Here is a 25598-nt window from a genome sequence, read left to right as displayed (position 1 = left end):
TAAATCTTTGTGGTACAGACTGATACCAAAGGGGATTTATTAGACCCATGCTGGAGAACAACAGTTACAGGTAAGTAACTTGTTCCATACCTGTAGTCTTAATCTTCTGTAGTGCTCCCTAAGGGAACTGCACAGGATTCTCCCTAACAGGCAAACCGCAGCAGTCTCCTGGCGGGGGAACTGTTCTGGCCTCCTTGGCCTCAGACCTGAGTGGTCATGGTAGCATCTCTGAACGGTTGGGGCGCTCACTGAGAGGATTTGCAGTTGAGCCGTCTTTGGTCAGCAATGGAAGCCACGGGGCACATCAACAGAGTGGAGTTGTGAGCTATTAGGTTTGCCTTAAAGGCATTCGCTTCATCTCTGCAGGGGAAGTGTCCTCATTCTGACGGACAACACAGTGGCAATGCACTTTATCAACAAACAAGGTGCTGTGCACTACCTCCCCCTCTGCACGGAGGCAATGATGCTTTGGTTCTGGTTACTGGAGAACAGGATCTCAGTCTCTGCAGTTCATCTGGCAGGCACAAAGAACAGCTTGGCGGATGCTCTAAGCAAGCAGGGCATCGTCTCACACAAGTGGGAAATGTGCCAGGAAGTCCCCGACGAGGTCTGCTCTCTGGGGTACCCCAGCAGTGGATCTGTTTACAACAAAATCTCTGAGGAAGTGCTTGATGTGTTGCTGGCTGCATGCAGACAGTCTAGGATATCTTTTTACACGTGCAGGTGGAGAAGATTTGAGGCGTGTTGCAGGGAACAGGAGATTGATCCCCTCTCTTGCCCCACCACTATAGTGATGGAGTTCCTTCTGTCACTGTCCTCAGCAGGCCTTCAGGTCACCACAGTCAAAGGATATTTAGCGGCCTTGTCTGTGTTTGTGATCCCCTGATCAAGGTTCATTTTTTACGATCCTGTAAAGGCACAATACCTGAAAGCCCTTGTAAATCATTTTCTGCCATCTCCCTTTGTTGTGCTAGATTGGGACTTTAATCTGGTACTGACATTTCTGATGGCGGCTCCTTTTAAGCCTATGCATGCTTGTCCCTTACGGCTTCTTTGAAAACAGCCTTTTTGGTGTCTATTACATCCGCAAGGCGAGTGAGTGAGCTGCAGGCCTAATTCTGTAAGCCACCCTTGCGTTTTTTCTGGGAGAAAGTCTCACTCAGGGTAAGACCTGGCTTCCTCCCCAAAGTTGTCTGAGTTCCACCTATCACAATCCACTCACCTTCTGATCTTCTATCCTCCGCCGTACCCTTCTAAGCAGGAGGAGCGATTACATCGCCTGTACCCCAAAAGGGCATTAAGTTATATTACGAGGACGACAGAATTCAGAAGAGCTGACAAGCTCTTAGTGGCTTATTTTTTTCCCTTAATCCTTCCCATAACTAAGCAGACCTTATCCCGCTGGATCATTTTCTGTGTAGCGAAATGCTACCAGTCCACCGGAAAAAAATAACCGGCAGGCATCGGGGCCATTTGACTAGGGGAGTCTCAACAGGGAATCCCTGTTCAGGATATTTGTCACGCTGGGACATGGTCATCCCTTCATGCCTTCGTTAAACACTATAGTCTAGTTGTGGCTGGTACAGCCAATAAGTGTTTTGGCAGGGCAGTGCTGCAAAATTTTAGTATAACTTTCTGCCCGCCTTACTGCTTTGGGAGTGTATCTGGTGAGGAATCTGTGGGAGAAAAGCAATCCATTGAAGGAGAAATTACTTACTGTAATGTTCTTTCTATGGATTCTTCTCCCGCAGATTCCTCATCTGCCCTCCAATCCATCCCGGCTCAAAGTCGGTTGGTGCGCATCTTCTCTTTCACGTTGACTTGGTAATGGTCCTCGGTCTCCACTTTCTATCCTTTCTGTCACAGGTTTAAAAAAAAAGAAAACTGACGTTGCTGTTCAGAGGTTTATGCTTATTTCATAATTTTATTGCTAGTTAGCCCGTCATTCCTATGCAGCATGATGTGCTCGTGGGGAGGGGGGTAGGAGAAACTGATGTGTGGGGCGTAGTGACAAGGTATTTATATGATGGCTGACAACACGTCCGGAAGCCGACGACCAGACGCCGAGCAAGCCGGATAGACAGTCGACGGCCAGGTCAAGGTCCACGATGCCCCCTGTCAAAAAGTTACTGGAGGAGCAGAGCTGAATGGAATATCAAGCAAATGAGCAACTTGCACGAGAAGAATCCATAGTAGAAAATTACTTTAAGTAATTTCTCCTTCTGCACCCTTACAGTATATATACACTTAGACAGAAAACTGTAAAATATTCCAAAGTCTGTCTTCAATATTCCAAATCTTAAACCTGGAATGCTCTTCCGTTCACTTGCAAAGTAATACTCTATTCAATATGGACTCTGCTGTTAGCATTCTTGTCTCCATTATGAGATGCTTCTGAACTGTATGTGAAATGCCCATTGCGGTTGTTGGAGGTAATTACTTCTGTTGGCACCAGTTAATCATAATGACTGTTCAAATTGTTTGAACACAAAATTGTGTAGGCAATTAGCTTTGTGTATGGAAGTCTTTTGTATGGAAGTCCTTTTTCTAAGTCCATTCCTCTGTGTGCTCCTCTTCCCGACATTATTTTGCGAGTCTGTAGTTTTAAAGGATCCTTGGTTTCTTCTCCCTACACTGAGACACATACACGCAAAAATTTGTTGTAAATATAGAATGTTCATAATCAACAACACAATGAAGAAAATATGAATACACACCTAGGAAGGGATGAAAAAGAGGGCTTGGGGGTCCGTTATCCCGATCTCTTTTATTTCTTTGGTTCTTTTAATTATTTTCATAACCAGCTGTTTTTGGAACCCTAATGCCCATTATACTTTGTGACAGCATTAAAAGTAACAAGTAACACACTGTACCACAGTTTAGAATGACCTTTAGCATTCTGGCAGAGAAACAATAAAGTCAAGCTAAACCTATTTCTATCTGTGACAGGAAAGGTTGCATTTGGTGAAATGGCAAAGGCTTCTGAAGATCCTGAAATTTCTGATACTGAAGCAGCAGAGGTAGAAGCAAGTTCTGCGGAAAAAGAAAATGAAGGATCCCTGAATGTCCCAGAAGGACATACCATTCCAGGGTCTGCTACTGCTAAAAGTAAAAGGAAAAACAAAAAACTAACAGACAGTGGACCAAATCTTGCAAAACCTCCTGAAGATGGCACCTCTCCGGCACTTTGTAAAGGAAAAAGAAAAAGCAAGAAAAGTAAGATCTCTTAATTTTGTTGATGGTGCATGCTGGGGTTACTAATCTTACTAATGGTACATGTTGGTTTCCAGTGCCTGAATGTCTTCTCTTCACAAATCAGATAAATTGCTCTTAAGTACTGTGTGCAATGCAATAAAAACATCAGCCAAATTGCTTTTGTTAGATATATTATATAACTTTAGATTGTAGTATTTGTGTAACTTTCATCTACTGTCTTAAATTGCCAAGTGCATCCTTCAAACATCACAGTATGTATAACTAAACCCAGCAATCTCGATTTATCCTTCTAAACATGTAGCAAGATACTTGGTGTCATTTACTCTTTTCTAGCATGGTTTCCATGGCCATTGACCTCATTGAGCATATGATGTCTGTGGCTATCTGTTAACATTTAGTATGCCATCCTCTGTTCTCTAACATCATTTGCTATAGCATATGGAGCCTGATGAATTAACACATCAGTAATTTTAATATGGTATTCTGAAACTAAATGCATTCCTCTAATGTTTTTGTGTACGTTAGTCAGGTAAAGGGCGGGCATCTAGTGAGGGTGCTCATACTTTGTATCATTTAATTATAAGGAATGTCCATGCCATTACCATTTTAGTTTTCTTAGTATATGTCACAAAGTATGTACATGTCTGCCTTTTGACCAGAAGGTAGCCATAGTTGGACCTCCAAGAGCACCCCTCCTGTTACATAATGTTTCTGGGCTGTAAATGGAATATTGTGAATAGATTTGAGGGTTTTTTTTGTCCAGCTGAACTCCTTGCTTGGCACTTTTTTCTAAATTGTTACTTCATAGGTGAATCGTAGTTTTTCAGACTGCACAAACAGTCTGATTAAAAAAACATGCACATCGACAGGGGGTATTGTTTTTTTTTTTTTTATTGGTAGCCAGGGAAGCATATTTAACACTGGGCATGAATGTGAGAATTCCTGTATTTTATTATGTTTAAGCAGACCGTTCTATTTTGATGGTGAAATGATAGGCTGCTAAAGTTTCTGAAACTGGTATTTGATACAGAAGCAACAGAGGTCGATGCAAGGACTGCTGGGAAAGAAAATGAAGGGTGCATGAATGTTGATGGACAGACTACACCAGGGCCGCCGCCTTCTAGGAGTAAAAAGAAAAAAAGCAACGACAGGGGTCCAATTTGTATACTTTCTTCTGAAGAGGACACCACTCCTGAACTTTGTAAAGGGCAGAGAAACCGAAGAAAGAGTAAGGCATCTTAATTATATTAATGCATTGGAGAAACTAATTTATGGTTGTTAAATAAGGTGTCTGTAGATGTACGCGACGCAGGCATAATGATTTTACATCAACCAACGGGACATTTCCATAAGCTGGCTTAGCGAATGGCAAGAGTGCCATTGTTTGTCAATTGTCAGTAGGTTGTAAATATTTAACCCATTAATTGCTAAGGGCATCTATTTGTCCTGAATTCCCATAAGAAATCCTTGTATGCTCAGCCCGCTCCAGTAGTTAAAAGTTTAATATGTTGGATGGTGCCGTGCAAATCTGGGTAGATAAGGAAATAGATTTTCTTTGTATTTATTTTTTTGTGTGCACATTGTGATTTATTACAAACCTTTTAGCAATTTCATCCAGTCATCAATTAACAAAATTAATCATCCATCGAGTTTTCATCATTAACACAAGTTTAAAATACAAAATACAGCCTGTAACCCTTGCTCATCATTTCATCTTTGATTTACAAAATAACATCGAGAAATAAAACTGTTTCCAATATCAGAGAGGTATTTTCCCCACTAATTAAAAACCACCAATCTTCTGCCGATAAAGTGCTGTATGCTTCCACAAAAGACAAAAGTGGATTATTCTGAGTGCCCTCCAATCCTGACAGAAAAGTAGTAAGAGCTTTAAATGACCCTCTTCCACCTGCTTTTTACAGTGATCACAAGTAACCACTCTGGGTCTCGGCTTCTTTCTCGACAGTAGCTCCGCCGTGGGCATTAAATTCAATCTAATCCTCATGAATTGCGATCTGAAATAAGCATTGGGGAATTTAGATGCATATTTTGCCAGAGACCCAAATGCCCTCACTTCGTGTCTTGGGTGATCAAATATTTTGAACCCGGTTGGCTTCCTCGGAAGTTAATATCCAGTCTGTTCTCCAGACTTTTATTTTCACTTTGTCAAAGTTGTCTTTTAGTTTGTTTTCAGAGGAGCCAACTGTGTCCAACAAAACCCTGCACCTTTTGACCCATTGCTGTAGTGAACAACCTTTCTCGTATTCTATTTCTTGTTTTAAAATCATAAATAGAGGAGGGATAACTTCCAGGATACATTTCCTAAAGAACGACAAACGTACCCAATCGTTCCTTGCCTTCAGAGAAATCAACGCCATCTTGCACCGTATAATCTTGATAGGCACTGATTTGGGGATGCATAATACCTTTTTCCAGAATAAACCTTCCAGCTTTGCCCACACCCTGTCTGGGGAAAAGGTGTGGCATGTGCCCCATAGAACAGTGAAGGGGTCACTTTGAGTTTGTAGAACTCCACAATTGGAATCATAGAAAAGTGACAATACGTTCTGTTAATACATTTTGCTTGGTTGGTCATCATTTTTGCTCTCCCCCCCCCCCCCCTAGTGATTCAACCATAGTTGCTTCAGTGAGACTTGTTGAGATTAAAACAACCAGGTATTTAAACACGGACACCTGTTCAATTTTCGATGTGCCCAACCACCACGTGTGTCCCTGGTTTATCTTCCTATGTGGCTTCTCCAATACCAGAATTTTAGTCTTCGAGCCGTTGATCTGCAAGTCAGTTTGTCTTATATATTCTTCTAAACAAGAAAGTGAACATTGCAGACCAATGGCTGTCTAGTCAATCAGTTTAAGGTTGTCCGTGTACAGTAAGTAACCAGGTTTTATGCTACCAACAGTCGGAGGAAAGCTTTTTGCCTTCAAAAGGCAATCTCAGATGATTCTAAGATGGCTGCCGTGAGGAGAAATAATTCTCCACAGGTGAGAGATCAGGTCGGAGGAAGGGGATCGTCTGTCTTGCACCAGTTTGTAACCCCTATAATCCTGGGGCACTGTGCCGGCGTAACTGTGTAGGCGGCCTGTGCAGGAAATTGGGAGCCTGTTTGCGGCAGCACATCCGGAAGGCTCGCCGGAAAGGAAGCAGATTCACTCCTGGGAGGGGGAACGTAGTCAGTCCCCTCCCCGGCCCCCCCCCCATTGGGAGCATCAACAGAACACTGGAGATCTGTGGGGAAGAATGGAGACATGCTGCGATCCCTGCGACAGTGCAGCTAAGCTGAGCTTCGATCCAGCATGAAGGTACGCGTTGCTGTGGGGGCTGGAGGAGGCACTGGGAGAGAGAACGTGAAGCCCATCGCCCGCCCCCCCTGCCTTCCCCTCCCGATGATACAGCCCTGTAGCTATAGGGGGCTGTGAACTGGAAGGCCCTGAGAGTGGGCCACTAGATATAGCAGCCATTGAGCCCCCCAGCCCAGTCAAAACAGCAGGGGAAGAGTGGGCCCAGTGCTGGAGCACTGCCCCCACCCCCGCAGTTAAGAAAATTAAGTCAGGGAAGGCTCAAAGAGGGGGTAAAAAGGACCCAGTAGTGGAGAAGCTGCCCCCCCACCCATCAACCTGGCGACGGGCCCGGAGATCTGATGCAGCCACCCCAGTCGTTAGCATCATCCCATCCAAAGACAGAAGGCACTTGTAGTGAGACCAGGCGAAGTGACAGCGATTGAGAAGCCTGAGTGGTCATAGACACTAGTAACATTCGGGACAGCCCTTGATCGGACAGGACATTGTGGGCTACAAAATAGGTATGTAAACCGGGAGTGTTCCTGTCCTCACAAATTAAAGGTTGCAATAACTTCTTGCAGTGATCATTTCCACCTTCCTAATCACCCAGAACAGCGGTTAGCTAATACGTGTTGCTGGGGAAAGAACCACCAACTACTGAGATTGGTCTACATACGCCTTTTTTTATTATTTTGGCTGAATATGTAGCTTCATCATTTTTTTTCAAAAAATGTTAAAACCATCATGATTTTTTGTGTAACAAACATAAAAAGTATAGTGACAATATGCAGACAGCAGTCAGTGAGAATACCGTCAACTATAAACAAAAAACAGGCAAAAAGCATATCTGTTTGGTGTGCCTATACACATATTTAAAAGAGCTAGAGATCAACAAAACATAATACTTCATATTCTCCAGCATGGGGTCTGGCATGGATTCACATGCTCATGAATATTCCCCGTCATCAGGCTGGGAATCCTCGGTAAAGAAAAAAACAGTATCCGTTTCGTTTCTGATCTGTCTGTCTTAGTAGTAACCAATCACTGGTCTCTGTTTCATACTGCCCCGAGCCAATGACTGCCCTCTCCCTAAGCCCCGCCTCTGGCAGCCATCCTCAGATTTTTACCACACGTTCGTGTCAGGATTCCTCGTGCTATAGCTCTCGAGCTTTTTCTGCGTTTCACGCTTTTTCAAAGAGATTTATCAAATTTTTCGGTTAAATAGAGCCTCAAGCTCCACCGCTTCTACTTCCGATCAACGGGGGACCCGTTTCGGAATCTTCTATGCCCCTCAAGGGTGAAGTTTTTGTCGAGCTATGCTTCTTGGAGGATTCCAGAAGTTTCTGAGGCCTACCTCGTGGACATGGCCCAGAAGAAAGGAAGCTCGAACCGGGCAAGCTGTTCAGTAACTGCCCTGGATGCAAGCTACAGAACCTGTTCAAGGAGGACGAGCACTCGAAGTGCCTCTACTGCCTTCATGAAGACAAATCGCACATGGAGAAGGACTGTGCGTTTTGCATGAACATGTCGGAACGGACCATGAGGGATCGTTGGACCCGTCTCGCCAACTGGTTGGAAAGCAAGAGCCCAGCAGGTGAGAAGAAGAAATCCGAGCGGTCTTCTAAGTCCTGTGAGGGCGCCCCGGCGACGGGGGGCCCAACAGAAGGCAAAGCACCGCGAGTCCGCGGGCACCGGGAGTGCCAAACGTTCGTTAGGGCGCACCTTCACCGACGCCATCAACCGCGAGCCAATGCTCTGGCTCGGGGAAGAGAAAGTCCGAGAACTCGGCTAAGCTTCTGGAGAGGCCCCGGTCGATCTCGAAGGAACCGGCCGAAGGGGTACGAGGCGGTGACCCTCCCCCTAAGGTGAAGGCCTCAAGCGCGCCCAAGGTGGTGAAGGCCTTGATTCACCCGGCCAAGGCCTCTATTGAGGGAATTGATACAGCCCTGGGGAAGCCTGTGGAGGCTCCCCCGGTGGAGGCGACCTCGGGGCCCAGAGTTTCCCTGCCCCCGCGGAGGGAATCCTCTTTTAAGCCCATCGAGAAGACCCCCGTGGAAAAAGAGGGGGGGGCAGTGGTCCTTACGGACACAACCTCCGAAGAGGAACTGGTCTAAGTCATAGAGGGACTCGACAAGAATTTGGAGGAGGCCCGTCCCCACGGGGGGGGGATCCCGACGAGGGGGGCGACGAGAGTGAGGGTGACGATGACGAGGCTCCCGTGGAGGAGGAGCAAACGTCGCAGCCGAGCCACATGACAACTCGGCGGCCATTTTGACAGCAATCCAGGCCTTATGCACGGAGACAAGGACCAGGTTGCCCTTGCCTCCAATGGACGACGCGTCCGTCAGGAAGCTCCCCTAACAAGAGAGGGATCCATCCAACCCCGCCTTCTCAGCCCTCACAGTCCTCTCGGCCTTTGTCTCCTTCCCCGACCCCGAGGGAGGACACGGGGACGGATACGGCCACGACGGGGACGGATGACGACGGGACTGATCTCCCGTCGCTGATTCCTGGCTCGTTTCACGCCGTGATCGCCAGGGCATCCGAACTTTTTCAGCTCTGCCCCGAAGAGAAGAAGGAAGGCTTCCTTTACCAACGATGTGAGGCCAAAAGGAAAACGGTCCTCGCGGTGCCGTTGTTGGATGACATCTGGGACGAGGGACTTGCTCTCCTCAAGAACCCGTCCAGGACACCTGCTAAGAGGGACCAGTACGAGAAGAAGTACCGGGTCCCCGACGCCGCCCCTTTGTGCCTATTGCGCAATTGACCCCGGATTCAGTCGTTTCGGCAGCGGCCAAGAAGAAAGCGGAGGGGGGGCATCGGCCTCAACCTCTACTTCCCCGCCGGACGGCGAGAGGGGGAAAAAGCTGGATGCCATGGGACGACGAGTCATCTCGTCGGCAGCGACTACGATTAAGGCGGCCAACGCCCTAGCGATCATGGTCCTCTACGACAGGGAGTTGTGGTACAAGATCCGCCACCCTGTTGGACTTCCTCCTGGAAGATAAGGGGGCAGAGGCCCTGGCAATCCTGCAGGAGGGTGAGGTGGCTTCTGACCACGCCATAACGGTGGCCACGGACATTGCCGACACCAGTTTCCGCCAATTGGGCAACACTGTTTGCCTTCGACAGTGGGGGTGGCTCAAGGCGACAGATTTCTGCCAGGATGTACAGGCCAATGTTTTGGACATGCCCTTTGACGGGAACAACCTGTTTGGGAAGACAGTGGATGAGTCCCTTCAGGCCATCAAGACCGACACAGAGACGGCTCGGGCCTTGGGAGTTCTACAGCAATGATGTCCACCCTTTCGGAACTCCGGAGGCAAGCAGGGTGCTTCCAAGGGATTCGGCGGCGGCTCCTCGACGTACCGTCAAGCGGCCCGCTCCATGTCGCAAGAAGCTTACAGGGGACGAGGCAAGTCAGGAGGACCTCGCCGTCGTCGCCAAGGAGGCAAAGGCGGCTGCCAAGCAAGACTGAACCGGCCGTGGTGTTGGGCCCCCACCGAAGCACCCCGGTGGGAGGCCGGCTGACGAGGTTCGTCAGCGTGCGGAAGTCCATCTCCACCGACCGTTAGGTGCTCGATGCCCTGGCCCAGAGGGCACACACTCGAATTCCTAAAGAAGTGTCCCCGCATTCCACTCGTGGCCAGGAAGGAAAACCACATCCCTCAACTGCTGTTGGAAGTAAAGGCGATGCTCAAAAAAGGTGCCATCAAGCTCGTCCCAAAGAGGCTTCGGGGTCCTGGAGTTTACTCAAATACTTCCTCGTCAGAAAGAAGACAGGCGGATGGCATCCCATCCTGGACCTGCGTCGACTAAAGAAGTACATCAAGGCACAGAAGTTCCGGATGGTCACCCTCCAGCACGTGCTGGGACAGCTGGAGGAAGGCGACTTCCTATCGTCGTTGGATTAGGAGGATGCGTACTTTCATACCCCCATTCTAAAAAGACACGGAAAGTTACTCCGGTTCGTGGTCCAAGGGCGGCACTATCAGTTCAAGGCCCTCCCATTCAGATTGAAGTTGGCTCCCCGGGTGTTCACCAAGTGCCTAGCACTGGTGGCGGCACGGCTGCGCCTGCAGGGGATCCACGTTTACCCCTACCTGGACGATTAGCTCATCCGGGCAAGAACAAGGGATCTCGCCGTCGAACACACGGGGAAGACCGTCCAGCTGCTCACGGACCTGGGATTCTCTATCAACTTCCCCAAATCCCACCTGGTCCCATTGCAGTGTGTCTGGGAGCCAAGCTCGATACAGTGGCGCGATTGGCCTCGCCGTCGGAGGAAAGAATGCAGGCCATCCTGGGCAAGGTACAGTGTCTGCTGGCCACGGACGTGGCCAGAGGGAGGTTCATCAAATCCCTGCTCGGGATGATGTCCTCCTGCATCTATCTGGTGCGCCTGTGCAGGTTTTGGATGCGTCCTTTGCAGGAGTTGCTCGACGCCCGTTGGATGCAAGCGACGGGCAGCTTCGAGGACAAGATCTCGCTCAACAGAGTATTCCGCCAAGTTATTCGATGGTGGTGCACCCGCGCGCATCTCGCGGCGGGCACAGACTTTTAGAACCCAGCATATCAGGTGACGGTGATGACGGGTGGGGAGCGCATACCGGAGATCTTCACGCGAGAGGCCTGTGGCTCCCGGAGGAGAGGCCGCTCCATATCAACATACTGGAGCTCCGAGTGGTGTTCTGGGCTCTCGGCTTTCCTTCCGTCCCTCAAGGGCAAAGTGGTGAGGATCTTCACCGACAACACCACCACGATGGTCTACATCAGGAAGCGGGGAGGAACCAGATCCCCAGCCCTGTCCAAGGAAGCACAGGACCTGTGGCACTGGGCCGTTGCCCAGGGGATGTTTCTGGTACCTTTTCATCTAGCAGGGATAAAAAACACCATCGCCGACTCACTCAGCAGGGAGCTGCGCTCGTGCCACGAGTGGGAACTATGCCAGGATCAAGTGGATCAACTCTTCCGGCGATGGGGCAAACCCCAAATCGAACTGTTCGCGACGGCGATGAACTCCAAGTGCCAGAGGTTCGCCAGCAGATTCCCCCAGCAGAGGAGCATGGGCGATGCTTTCTCGTTCCCTTGGGACGGCCTGTTGCTTTATGCGTTCCCTCTGTTGCCGTTGCTGCTCAGGCTCATCAACCAACTCAAGAGGTCCCAGTGCAGGATGATCCTCGTCGCACCGAGGTGGCCGAGACCGATATGGTTCCCGGACCTTCTGGACTTGTCAGCGTCCCCACCAGTCAAACTGCCGACGGACGCGGATCTTCTCTCGAGAGAAGGAGGTGCCATTCTTCATCATGCCTCGGAGTCGCTGAACTTGCAGGCCTGGCTCCTGCAGCACTAGAGTTTGGAGGATATGATATCCCGGCTGACTTCAGAGAGGTCCTTGCATAGGCCCGGGGCGTCCTCAACTCTCAAGTGCTCTGTCTGGTGCTGTGCACAGAAGATTAACCCTCTCAGGATTACAGCCCCTCAAGTGCTACCATACCTACTGTCGCTAGCCAAAGCTGGACTATCTCATGCTTCAATCAAGATACATCTGGCGGCGATTTCCCGATATACCAGAACTACACGACGGTCATCCCTGTGGTCTCATCGCCTGGTGAAAAAATTTATGAAAGGACTGTTTCGATCGTTCCTACCGGTGAAGGCGCCAGCCCCGGCGTGGGAGCTCAACGTGGTGCTGACCAGGCTCATGGGCCCGCCATTCGAGCCGTTACATTCGGCCCCGTTGAAGTTTCTGTTGTGGAAGACAACGTTCCTTGTGGCCATCACCTCCGCACGACGCGTTGGAGAGATTCAGGCCCTATCCTGCAAGCCTCTCTACCTGACCTGACTTTTCACAATACGAGGGTAGTGCTGAGGACGCACCCCTCCTTCATGCCCAAGGTGCCGTCGGACTTCCATCTCAACGAGCCCTTGGTGTTACCTGTTTTTGTCTCGTCGCCTTCGTCGCCGGCCAAGAGGACTTTGCACTCGCTGGATGTAGCTAGAGCGCTGAAGTTCTACATGGACTGAACAAAGAGTTTTCGGAAGACATCACAGCTGTTTGTGAACTTTGGACCTGTGAACCAAGGGAAGACTCTCTCGAAGGCTTCCATTTCCAGATGGCTCTCCGGCTGCATCATGCACTGCCATTGGTTGGCAAACCGACCGTTGCCCGGGCGTCCGAGAGCCCATTCGACCACAGCGATCGCTGCTACCACGGCGTTCTTGTCTGGTGTGCCCCTGCTGGACATCTGCAGGGCTGCTACGTGGAGGTTGACGCACACCTTCATGAGATTCTACTGCGTCGACCGGGGTTCCAGGGAGGAGTCCAGAGTCGGCCAAGCAGTGCTGCGCAACCTGTTCGCTTAAGGTGAGCCTGGTGAGGAGGTAAGAGATGCTTAATGTTGAGTTTTAATGTAATGCTTAATGTTGAGCCTTTGCCACCTCCCGTGGTTGTGCATGTGTGTACTGCTATGTATTCTTATATTCATGAGCATGTGAATCCATGCCAGACCCCATGCTGGAGAAGGAACAAGTTACTTACCTGTGACTGTTGTTCTCCAGCATGGGTCTGGCATGGATTCACATGCGAACCCTCCCTCCTACCCCTCTGTGGCTCTTCCCTTGGTCATACTGCCACTTTACGTGCTACCAAATCTGAGGGTGGCTGCCAGAGGCGAGGCTTATGGAGAGGGAAGTATGACCCAGAGACCAGTGATTGGTTACTACTAAGAAAGACAGATCAGAAACGAAACTGATGCTGGTTTTTTCTTTACCGAGGATTCTCAGCCTGACGGGGAATATTCATGAGCATGTGAATCCATGCCAGACCCATGCTGGAGAACAACAGTTACAGGTAAGTAACTTGTTCCTTAGTCTTAACCTCTTAGTTCCTGTTATGTATAGTATCAAATCTGTATCTGTTTACTTTACTCCAAACAGTATGAGCCAATAGGTCTTTGAAAAGTAAAGTCTATTTGCACCTTGCGCTAATTATGTGACCTAGAAAGACTGGTCGGACTTAAAAGGTTAAGTCTATATGCGACTAGCGCTTGTGGAATGACCAAGAAAGGCTGGTCAAAGACCAATAGAGACTTGTAGACGTCTATGGAGAATTCGAGAAAATTTGGTGTGGTCCTGGAAACTTTCCCACGTGGATCACTGACGTTTTGGTTTCTATAAGTCACAACCTTCTTCTGGGGCCATGTATATGCAGGTCTCCTTAAAGACAAGAAAAGGACATATGTGTACTCTGTAACAAGTATGTTGGTGGAGCATAGCTGAGTAAGCAGTGGGAAGGTAAAAGACCTTATTTAAAAGTTTAGATACAAACATGTGCTAGTGGCCCTTTGGCCCTTAGTCTGACCTTTCAGTGGAGCTGTGAAGGAATGCTGCTCAAAGAATTTATCTTTCTTTATGGACAGCGGAAGCAGTAATCTGGGGCTAGTCTGCGTTTTGTGTCTTCCTGTGCTGCAGTAATGGCCAGAACAGTATCGGCAGGGCAATCGTAGCCCTGTAGTAATGGGATGACAGAAGGTGGCACGGAGAGGAGGGATCAAAGTTATAGGGTAAAACCACACAGAAAGCGTAATGTGTGGGTAGAGGAAGAAGCTGTTCTGCATTCCTCTATGGGCAGAGAGCTCGCTCACCTGGAACACTTAGCGAACCAGAGGCTCTGTTAATCGCCGCAAGGTGCTGACAGCCCGAGAAGCTGATTCAAAATGAAGCTGTGTGGCTAAATGATCATTGCGCCTGTGTGGATGCAATGTGGCTCTTGTGCGCAGATGCGCATTGGTAGAGTGTACATGTTGCCATGGCGACGTATGGGCAACGGAGTACATTCTCATGTAGTAAACACGGAACTGTATTAAACGTAAACAAACTTAATGCGCTGGCACATGGAAATGTGGTGTGACAAATGATGAATAGGACAATTGCCGGGCCGTGCTGAAATACAGTATGTAACAGCCGACAGAGCCTGCCTCTGGGAAGGTACTCGCGCAGTGCAAGCAGGGCTCTTCTGCTGGGCTGTGTGTATATACCGCGCACTGCTGGTATGTATGGCAATGGAAGGGGCCGCTCTGGATTATCCGAGATATGGGAGGGTCCCAGAAGGGGAGGCCATCCGGCAAGCCATGTGCTTGTGTAACACGGCAGTGTTAAAACTAGAAGCGCTGGCACTAGGAACCATGATGTGACAAAATGGGTAAGCGAAAGAAGAAGGAACTGTACTCGGGTTCAGTGTGTTTAAAACGTTGCTGTCTGCATTTGTGGAGGGACTAGTGTAATGCGTGCAGAACACTGGTGCTGGGCAGTGTGTGTCAAGCACTCTACCAGTATGTTAGGCAGTGGCAGGGGTGATCAGTCATTCTAAATGGGATGAGAGCGTGAGGGTCTCTGGAGGTGGGGCCAAGCGGCACGCCATGTGCATGTAAGAGGCAGGGCTGACTAAGGTTGCATACCGCGTAGGGGTGTTAGCTGAGCATGATGGGTCAACTAGGTTGGATGTGTAAGCCGTATGTTTGGGCATGAGAGGGCGGACCGCACCGTGAGAGCAGGGGAGCCTCCTGATGGAGGTTGGCTCACTAATTGCTCTATGGGGATGGGGCATGTAGACCATTGTTGCCCAACGGGCCGCAGTGTAAGGCTAGGAGATCTGTGTGCTGGTCAGAATCTCAGAGGAAGATGACTTATTAGGAGTGGTGATCTGTGGGGGCCACTTCATTGAGGCCTCTGGTCAAGGTTTTTAATTCAAAGATCCACCATGCTTCCTTGAAGTTCAATGCGTTGGAGATGTTGGAGGTCTCCGATACTCTGTCAATTACCCACCACTTGAAAGAGTCATGCCCATGTTGGTACTCCATGAAGTGTGAAACGAGTGGTGCTATATGAACTTTACACCTGATCCTGGATTTGTGTTCCCTAATTCTTTTATGCACAGGTCTTGAGGTTTGTCCCACGTATCTTAATTTACATGTGCATTCAATTAAGTAGATTACATTTGGCGTTTGGCAATTCGTGAATTGGCGCAATTCCCATTCTTTAACATTTATGGGGAATGATTTCATTTTCTGAGTGTGATTGCAGGCCATGTAGCTCCCACAAGGGTGGTAGCCACGAATCTCACGCATATTCCATAAGGTAGATCTGGCGGGTTTATGTCTAGATCTATCGTGGGTAAGAAGATCTTTGAGATTGTTGCTTCTCAGGGCCATCCTTGGTAGTGGTTCTTCCGGTAGATTGAGTTGTACTATGGGCCAGAATTTTTTGATCATGTTCTTGAATTGAGAGGTATTGGCACTGAAGGTGGAAATACAGGTCATCGTATTGTCTGTGGCAAGATTGCGTTTAGGAGTGAGACGTGTTTCTCTGGGTATATAGAGAGCCCTCTTCATGGTGTTTTTTTTTGTTGAAAATTTGGTTTTATTGGAGTTTTACAATTATGACATAATTAAAAAAATAATGCAAACATTGGTACGTATCAAAGTGAGGTCCCAACTCCACCCCCCTGCCCCCACCCCACCTCCCACACCCACCCCCACCCCCCATCCCATGCCATGGTTTAATGGTCGATAACAACAACAGGGTCCAGCACATCATCTGAAGATGCAATGCGAGCATAGGGTTGCTTCCGAAAGAAAGACGGTGCTCAAAAAACAAGGTCCAACATATAAGTCACATTTCCTGTAACAATCGATCTCTTCCCACTCCAAGGGGGTCGCCCGATAGTATTGTTCCCATCGAGAGGACCGTCTGAGCTGATTACTTATGCCTCAGGCTATTTTCCCATATTTATAAAAAAATGGCAGCCATAGGGCCTCGATGTTAGATTTGGATTCATCGATCAGGTGGGTAAGAGACTCCATATCATAGATTACCCGTGTTTTCGCTACCCACTCCCCCTCCCCGGGAGGTCGGGGTGATTTCCATTTTTGGGCCCAGCAGCATCTAGCCGCGACTAGCATGACCTGCAACATATGGTCGTGTTTCACCTTGGGGGCCCCCCTCAACCTCAATGCCGAACAACACCAGCCAGGGGGACAGAGTTCTCACCATTCCGTCCACTCCTCTTATCCATGACAGGACCTCACTCCAGTAGGTCTGTGCCACCTGGCACTTCCACCACATATGGACATAATCCCCCTTTTCAATGTGGCATTTCCAGCAGTAGGGGTCATAACCTTTTCTCATTCTGGCTATCCTCTGTGGGGGGTAGTGCCATCTGTGTATCAAATTCAGGGCCTGGTGGCGGTATTGGGGTGCAGTTGTGGAACGGTGTGCCTGCCTACAAATCTTGGTCCATCTTTTTTCCGTTATGGGGGTGCCTAAGTCCTTCCCCCATTGTACTTGGGAAGATGGGAGGTCCCGTGGGGTAGAGAACAACAAAAAGCTATAAAGCCGCAATATCACCCCCTTTGTACCTTTGGGTGTTATGAGGAATTTCTCAAAATCGGTTAGGTCCCGCCTGAGTGTGTCGCCACATCTGCTATTGGTAAGGGCAACCTTTATCTGTAGATATCGAAAGGGGGAGAGGTTGGGGAGGCCCAGGGCATCCTTCAGGTCACCTAGAGAGATAAACGCCCCATCCACCCAAAGCTGTCCGGCCCTACAAAGACCCACCTCGTACCATTGCTGGAAGGCTAGTGGTTCGTTGATCCCTTCCCAAAGTGGCGGAGCCCAGATGCAGCTCAAAGGTGAGGGCCACGTTGTGAGCCATTTTAGGTAACCCCCTTCCTTCCAAATAGACCACAGCACTCCCAACACTGGATGTTTTAGAACCCTTCTCGGAATAGATGTCTTGGGCACCCATAGCCACTCGTCCAATGAGACCGTCGAGAAGAGTGTGTTATCCAGTGTTACCCATTGCTTCTTTGGGCCGGTCGTCAGATGATCAACAAGGACGCGCAATTGTGACGCCTTATAAGTGTTTAGATCTGGGAAATTAACTCCACCCTCATCCTTGGGTCTAGCGAGTGTCATAAGCAATCCTGTGGGATTTACCGGCCCATAGATAGCGGAGAAGGGCCGCTTGATCTCTAGGAGAAATGAGTTTGGTATCTGGGTTGGCAGCATTTGAAACAGATATAAGAATTTGGGGAGGATTACCATTTCGATGGAGTTGAGGCGAGCTATCCATGAGAGGCCGGACTTTGACCAGCGTCCCAGGTCGTGTTTGATTGACCTCCATAGGGGCGGGTAGTTTACCTTAAAGAGATCTTCTAGGTGTGATGGCATTCGGATCCCCAGGTGAGAGAGTCCCTCTGTTTGTTTACAAAACGGGAGGCTATCGATGTATTGTCCCTCGGTCTCGTTGAGCTGGCCTGCCGGGAAAGCCACTGATTTATCTACGTTGACCTTATAGCCTGCCAGGGAACCATATCGCTCCAGACTATTCAACACCTCTGGGACTGATTGGGATGGTTAAGAGAGGTACAGGATGACATTGTCGGCAAACAGGGTTATTTTGTAGTCAGTTCCCCCTATTCTAACACCCTGGATCTGATCATTAGTCCTGATTTATATGGCCCAGGGTTCCATCACCAGGGCGTATATGAGGGGAGACAGTGGGCATCCCTGTCTTGTGCCTCTCTCTAAAGGAAAGGACTCCGACTCTCCTCCATTGACCACCACTTTGGCGGAAGGGCGGGAGTAAAGGGCCGTCATCCATCCTCGCCACCTGGGTCCCATCCCCAAGGACGACAGTACCCCCTCCATGAAGGCCCAGCTCACCCTGTCAAACGCCTTCTCCGCGTCTAAAGACAAGAGAAGAGCACCGTCGGATTTCACTCCATTTGAGCTCAGTATGTGCAGGGTTGTGCGCATGCTGTCTGCTCCTTGTCTATTTACTACAAAGCCTACCTGATCGGGATGGATCAGTCGGGGGAGACCCCTTTCTAGACGTGTCGCCAGGATCCTGGTGAAGATCTTGGGATCTGTGTTCAGAAGCGAGATGGGCCTGTATGAGCCACACTCCGCTGGGTCTCTGCCCGGCTTAGGGATAACTGTGATTATGGCCTGCAGGAATGTCGGTGGAATGGTTTCTAAGGTTTTGATTTGGTTAAATAATTTGGTCAGTGGTTGGGTTAGTTCGAACTGAAATTGTTTATAGAAATCTGCTGTGTACCCATCTTCTCCTGGGGTCTTGCCTATTTTAAGCTTTTTGATGGCCTCTTCCACCTCCTCCTCTGTTATCTCCTTGTCTAGTGTCTCCCTCTCTAGGTCTGTGAGCTTGGGTAGGGGGTAGTCTTCAAGATATTTTCGAATTTCATCCAGTGATTCACCCTCTTGTTTAGTGTAAAAGGCCTTATAGAAGGCCGCAAATGATTCGGCTATGTGTTCATTTTTTATCTGGCCGTTACCCGCCCCGTCCTTGACCTTTTCTATGTATCTGCCCGCCCTGTTTACCCTCAGCCTATGTGCCAGAAGAGTTCCAACCCTGTCGCCCCTCTCATAGTATCTCTGCTTCGTGTATCTCATTTTTTAACTAGCTCTCCAATCAGGATAGTATGCAGAGCTTGTCTCTTCTCTCTCATTTCATTCTGGAGGGTTTTCGCGGTCTGTTTCCCTTGGTGAGCTGTGCCCTCATGGCCCGCAGATTCTGGATTCTATCAGGGCCCTCTCTCGCTTCTTGCATGAACCCTCTGTGATGAGGAGACCTCAGAAGGTGGCCTTCACTGCCTCCTAAACTGTAACCATTCGGACTTCCCCTGGGTCGTTTGATAAGAAGGCGGCTTCTATTTCGTTCTTAAGGAATTCCCTAAACACCTGGTCCCTCATGAGGGTGTCGTTACAGCGCCACCTACGTGATTTCACGGTGGCTTGCAGCCGCCATTCCATAACGAGGAGCTCATGATCAGACCAGGTCACAGATTCAACCGTGGGGTTTCCAACCTCTCCCCCTCCCTCCTCCGACACCAGCAGCAAATCAATTCTGGTATATGTTTGGTGGGGAGGGGAGAAGAACGTGTAACCCCCAGGGGTTTGCCAGCATTTGCGCCATACGTCAACCCAGTAGTACTCTTGTAAGAGGTCCCTCAGGGCGAGATTATCTTTTGTGGGGGCTTTTGGTCCCGTCCCTTTGGCCGACCACCAATCAAGATGGGGGTCTGTAATGAGATTGACGTCTCTGCCCAGGATTGTGGCTCCCTCGGCCCACCCGTCCATGACCGCAAGAACCTTGTGGATAAACTTGACTTGGCCGGCGTTGGGCGCGTACATGGTGGCTAGTGACTCGTGTGACCTGGGCTGACCCCTTGATCGCAAGAAATCTACCTCCAAAGCCCCTTTTCGTCTCTACATCAGTGAGATGCAGCGATTTACCCAAGAGAATACCCAGTCCCTCCTTCTTTGAGGATTTGTGCGAGGCCCAGAAGTTTCTACGATCTCCTTTCCTTTGATCGTTGACTCGCCCCCCCTTCTATAGTGGGTTTCTTGTAGGAAGAGGGCCAGTAATTTCTGTTTGCGGAATAAGTTACTTGTGAGAGACCGCTTGTTTTGCGAGTTCAGACCTTTCACGTTGAGCGTACCGATCCGACCTTCAACCATGGTCGTCGCTATCCTTGCCCTGTAAAGCCTCAGTGAGTGCCCCTGTTATCATCCGTAGACTTGAACCCCAGAACCATGGCATGGCGCTCCCTATTTCTTTCCGCTCCCCCCTCCCCGGTTCCCCATTTCCCTGACCCATTTTGGTAGGCGTCCGTCTCCCTCGCCCGACATGCATCAGGCTTAGTCAACGAACCACCAGGGCCACTGCCTGGGCCCCGAGAGAGAAATAGTGTGGATTGTACCCTCCAGGTTATACCTATAGGAACATTATACAGGTTTAGTCGGAGTCCAATACTTCAAGACCTCCCCCGCCCCAGCCCCCTATACTCCCGCTGTGTGTCTTGTGTCTCATAGGGGCAGGGTCCCACCGTGAACTAGCTTCCAGTGTGAATCGGGGGGTTGGGAGGTTTCGAAGGTCTCGGGGGACGCACCTGGCCACCTTCTGACAACCGAGAACACAACCACTCTGTGTTTCAGACAGGTGGGACCCGAAACCTTCAACCATCAATTTCGGCATAAGCCTCGCCAACCGTGACAACATCACAATACAACATAACACGCCCCCAAACATTGAGGGGCCCATGAGGGCCCTGCGGTCAAATGCAATACAATACAATAACATCACATTTCTTAACTTTCTCCCCTTCCCTCTTAATCATTCGGATCCATCGCGCGGGCCTTGTCTTCAACAAAAGTGGAACGAATGTTTCTCCCCAATTCGCCAACGGCCACGGAGGGCGAGTGAACCACAACAGATCGGCACTGCATTCCTTTTAACTTCTTCTCTATCCGATAATCATGCAGGTCCTCCACGTCCCTCCGAGGGGTGCCTTGTTTTTCTGAATTTCCGGGTACCCTTCACTTTGTGTTTCCCCTGGCCGAGGTCAGGGCCCCGTGGGGCACGGCTCGGGCCTCCGTCGGCTCTGCTGTTCTCCCCCGAGGGCCCGGGGGGGACCCCGATCAGTTCGCCGATGCCTCTCTGGATGTCCTCTTCTGTAACGAGCTGAAAGTTTTCCCCTTGCCATTCAAAGGATAGGTAGAATGGGTGTCCCCAGCGGTACCGGACCCCCTTCTCCTGCAGCCACCTAGTGATCGGACCGCATTTTTTCCTCATTTGTAGCGTGAGGGCGGATAGGTCCTGGTAGATTGCCACCCTGGAGTTGTCGTATTGTATCTCTCTTAGAGTTCTAGCTCTTTCAAGTATTTTTGCTTTGTCTCTGTAATAGTGGAACTTCGCAAGCACGGATCGTGGGCCCCTACCGCCTCCGCCATCTCGATGAACCCTGTCAATCAGGATGGTTTCCCCGGAGTCAATTCCCAAGACAATCCTAATGATCTCCTGTACTTTGCCCTCCAGGCCGGTCTGGGTCTCCCCCCTCCACCTCCGTCCGGCCGAAGAATCGCAGGATACATCTCCGTTAACGATTTTCCATGTCATCCACTTTGAGGCGGAGTTCCCCCTCGCGCCGCTGCATCTCTTTAAACCTTGCCTCCTTCTGGGTCTCCAAGAAGACGGTGGACGCCTGGTTATTCTCTACCCCCTCCATTCTGTCCTCCAACGTGGAGACCTTGGTGTTGAGGTCAGCTAACTTGGCTCCCATGTCCGTTCTCATCCCCCTGATTTCGTCTAGGATTGTCTGGATATTGTTCTGCATGGTGTTCATGTCGGGGGTTGGCGTAGGTGGGGAGCTGATCTCCATCTCTTGTTTTCGGGGAGTGAATTGGTATCCTGCCAGGGTTTCTTTCCCACTCATGGGGGTGTCTCCACCTCTAAATCTTCGTGGTTTCCCAATGTTCCTCGAGGTCTCCAAAACCCCCCCCCCCCGTGTTCTGTACCAACTCCGATGAAGTGTGGTGGTTAGGACGGGCGGGTCGGGCCCCAACCCCCCGACAGCCAGTACTCACGGTTACTCCGACGTGGGGCCGGTGGGTGCGTTCAAAGGTCGCCGGGGTGGTAGTCGCTGTGGATGGCAAGTAGTAGGCCCCTAAATAGGGTGGTGAACCCCACGATGGGCCCTGCACTCCGCAGAGGGGCCCAGCCACGCTCCCGCGTCGGCCCGGGCCTATTAGTTGTAGGCCTCTGAGGGTTGTCGCAGCAGGGGGGAGTCCCTATGGTGGTAGTTGCAAAGATGTTCCCCACCGCCGGGGGGTCGAGAAGAGGAAGGGGTCCTGGCGAGGTTGAGATACACAGACGAGTGTGTGGCAGGCCGGGGTCCGGCCGCGGAGTCCCGGGGCGTACTGTTGTCCAAAACTGCCGCAGCTGGAGCTGAGGGTGGGCTCGTCGGATGAGGGCTCGGGTCTCCGAGGGGCTCCCACAAGCTTTCAGCAATGCCGGCAGAGGCGCGGGGGTCTCGATTCCTCAGATTGATCCCGGCACAGCACCCATCTGCGGGGAGGAGTGGCCCGGCCACAGAGCTTCAAATCGTGCGCGGCACGGGCCTGGAGGGGGGAGTGCGGAAGCTCCAAGCCAAATATCTCGGGGACCCGGGCACCCCCAGAGCTCGGGAAGGTATCGCCGGAATCCCTAGGAGTTTCCCCCCCCCCCCCAACTTGGATTCAGCCTTTGTAGGAGGAAAACGTTCCTTTTATCGCAGTTTACTCTACAAATCTCTTGGGGCTTCAGGGGAGCCAAACGATCAGGCAGCCATCATGCCTGCGCCCCCTGGTGGCCTTCTGACATTCATGGTGTTTTTTATAGTTTTTTTGGGTAGCCCTTGCATTCCAGTTTCTGTTGTAGATTCCTAGCATGGTTCTTAAATTCACTTATTTCTGTGCAGTTGCTGCGGATCCTGAGGAATTGTCCATAAGGAAGGTTATTGCGTAGATTCTGGGGTGGTGGCTGTTGTAATGCAGGATCGTATTTCTATCGGTTTCCTTTCTGAAGATAGAACATTTGAGCTGGTTGTTGGAGACACTGATATTGAGATCCAAGAAGTTGATGTTTGTATTGCTGCTGTTGTCCATGGTAAATTGGATGTCCTCAGATTGGTCATTAATCCAAAGGAAGAAATTCTGTAATTCTTGCCTATGTCCTTCCCAGATAAAGATAATGTCATCGATATATCTGCGCCAGAGTCGGATGTTGTCCTGGAATGGATTGTTCGTATTCAATATGAAGCTTTGTTCATATTCTGCCATATAGATTATAGCCATGCAGGGGGCGAAGGCCGCGCCCATCGCAGTGCCGCAGGTTTGTAGATAAAATGTATCGTTAAAGGAGAAAAAATTGTTGGTGAGAGCTAATTCAAGCAATTCCACTATGAAGTTTGCTGGGACTCTCTTTCTGTTTTATGAGGGATAAGATGATGTCTGATACATTCAATTGCTTTATCCTGGGGGATGCTTGTGTACAAGCTCTTTATGTCCATGGACACCTGTTCAATTTTCAATGTGCCCAACCACCACGTGTGTCCCCGGTTTATCTTCCTATGTGGCTTCTCCAATACCAGAATTTTAGTCTTCGAGCCGTTGATCTGCAAGTCATTTTGTCTTACATATTATTCTAAACAAGAAAGTGAACGTTGCAGACCAATGGCTGTCTAGTCAATCAGTTTAAGGTTGTCCGTGTACCAGTAAGTAGCCAGGTTTTAATCTGCCAACAGTCTGAGGAAAGCTTTTTGCCTTCAAAAGGCAATTCCAGATGATTTCAAGATGGCTACCGTGAGGAGAAATAATTCTCTTTCAGGGAGGGGGGAGGACGGTATACTCTTGCAGTTATATACTCACCCAATGTGGGGCAGGATAGGTTACTAAGATGAATACTACGAAATCTGGAGGTGTTCGCGAAAGGGCAGATAATTCTGATGGGGGATTTAAACATGGCTGGGGACACCTGCAAAGATAAAAGTCTGAGAGTCTTCCATAATCAGCGCAAATCCTAAAAAGAACTAATAGAAAAAATGGCACATTTCACTGGTAGACGGTTTTAGGGAAAAGTGTGGGAACACGAGAGGGTACACATTTTATTCACACGTGCATAGAACCTTCTCAAGGATTGATTATGCATGGGTTTCAACGGCCTTACTGTAAGAGGTAAAGGATATTGAAGTGGGTGCCATTGCCTTGTACGACATGCTCCTGTTACATTATCTATAAGTATGGGGGAAGGGACAGCTGGGCTGTGGCAGTGGCGTTATCCATCTCACATTCTCAAAGAAGAGATCCTGAGGGCAGAAGTAAAAGATATAATACTAGATTATTTTAGCAATAACAGCTCAAGTTAGACGAGTCCACAAATGTTAAGGGATGCCTTTATAGCCTTGAAATCGCAGAGGGATAGACAATTGAGACCGGTGGAAAAGGAGCTAGAGGGGAAAAATGAAACAAATAATGGTCCGCATGGCAGAGGGTGCCGGAGGGCCGATCAGGAGGGAGTATCGGCTGATAACGGGCCAACTCTAGGTCTTGCAAACGAAAGCGCCCATGAAAGCTCAGCTCTTCCGGATATTAGGAGGGCATTCAAAAAATGTTACTCTACTCTGTACTTGATGGACTCCATCAGAACAATGGCAAAAAGAGTACATCGAAACATGCCCACTAAAAAAGGTCACCAGTCTGGATCGGGAGGAACTGGAGGGTGATATTACACCAGAAGTAGTAAGGCTGACGATAACAAGTTTACCAATGGGGAAGATGCCGGGTCCGGATGGGTACCCGGCGGACTTCTATAAAACGTATAGGGAAATCCTTATTCCGTATTTGGTACTACTTTTTAACTCTGGGCATACAGGGGAAATTACGCCTTCCATGGAAGAAGCCAAAGTAGTGTAATTGCTGAAACCGTGGAAGGATATCACCCAATGCGGATCATATTGACCGATTGCACTTATTAACATTGATGCAAAGCTTTGTATGAAAGTTCTAGCGAATCGGATCGGCTGGCCCCTTTCCGCAGCTAACAGACTTGGACCAATCCGGTTTCATTAGAGGTAGACAGGTAAGTGATAACACTCGAAGGGTTTAGTCTCCTCATCGAAGAAAGGTTAATAAGACAGGGATGCCAGCACTAATCCTGACCCTAGACGCTGAGAAAGCGTTTGATAGGGTCGAATGGCACTTTTTCTTCGGCACAATGGAAAAAATGGGATTTGGGGCCAAATTCCTAGCAATGATAAAGGCGAATTACCACTGTCCCAGATTACGACTGGCAATTAATGGCCTTCTCTCTTCGAGCATCCCGGTTTTGAGAGGCCCAAAGCAGGCATGCCCCCTCTCCCCTCTGCTTTACATAATCTGTTTGGAACCCCTTCTGGCAACCATTCAGACCACAGCCGAATGAAAGGGGGTTCCATTCGGGGGCTGGGGGGGAGATCACAAAGTCGCAGCATTCACGGACAACCTGCTGCTAATGATTATGAACCCTGGTGGGACAGTTGACCAGGTACTACGTCAGTTTGGAGATGTAGCGGGCTTAAAAATAAATGCACAAAAGTCAGAGGTGTTAAACCTGTCTGTCCCGTCACACAACGCTCAAGAACTACAAGAAACCCTCCCATATAGGTGAGTGGACAAAGGCATAAAGTACTTCGGAATAGTGATCA

General features: G+C 49.5%; 1 protein-coding gene across 5 annotated transcripts in view; it reads left to right on the top strand.

Moving 5' to 3' along the window:
- Positions 1–25598, top strand: part of BDP1 (BDP1 general transcription factor IIIB subunit) — a 2223165-nt gene that overhangs the window by 672733 nt on the left and 1524834 nt on the right. For 4 of the 5 annotated variants that reach the window (XM_069627519.1, XM_069627520.1, XM_069627518.1 and 1 more), the window contains exons 10-11: positions 2950–3216; positions 4247–4444. In XM_069627519.1, coding sequence (XP_069483620.1) covers positions 2950–3216; positions 4247–4444 — 465 coding nt within the window. The remainder of the gene's footprint in view (positions 1–2949; positions 3217–4246; positions 4445–25598) is intronic. The other variant, XM_069627521.1, reaches the window with a different exon arrangement.

Source organism: Ambystoma mexicanum, chromosome 6p (genome assembly GCF_040938575.1).
Source record: "Ambystoma mexicanum isolate Mex_15411 chromosome 6p, UKY_AmexF1_1, whole genome shotgun sequence".
Taxonomy (NCBI): domain Eukaryota; kingdom Metazoa; phylum Chordata; class Amphibia; order Caudata; family Ambystomatidae; genus Ambystoma; species Ambystoma mexicanum.
Note: the sequence above shows the minus strand (reverse complement) of the source record. Positions and strands in the feature narration are given on the sequence as shown.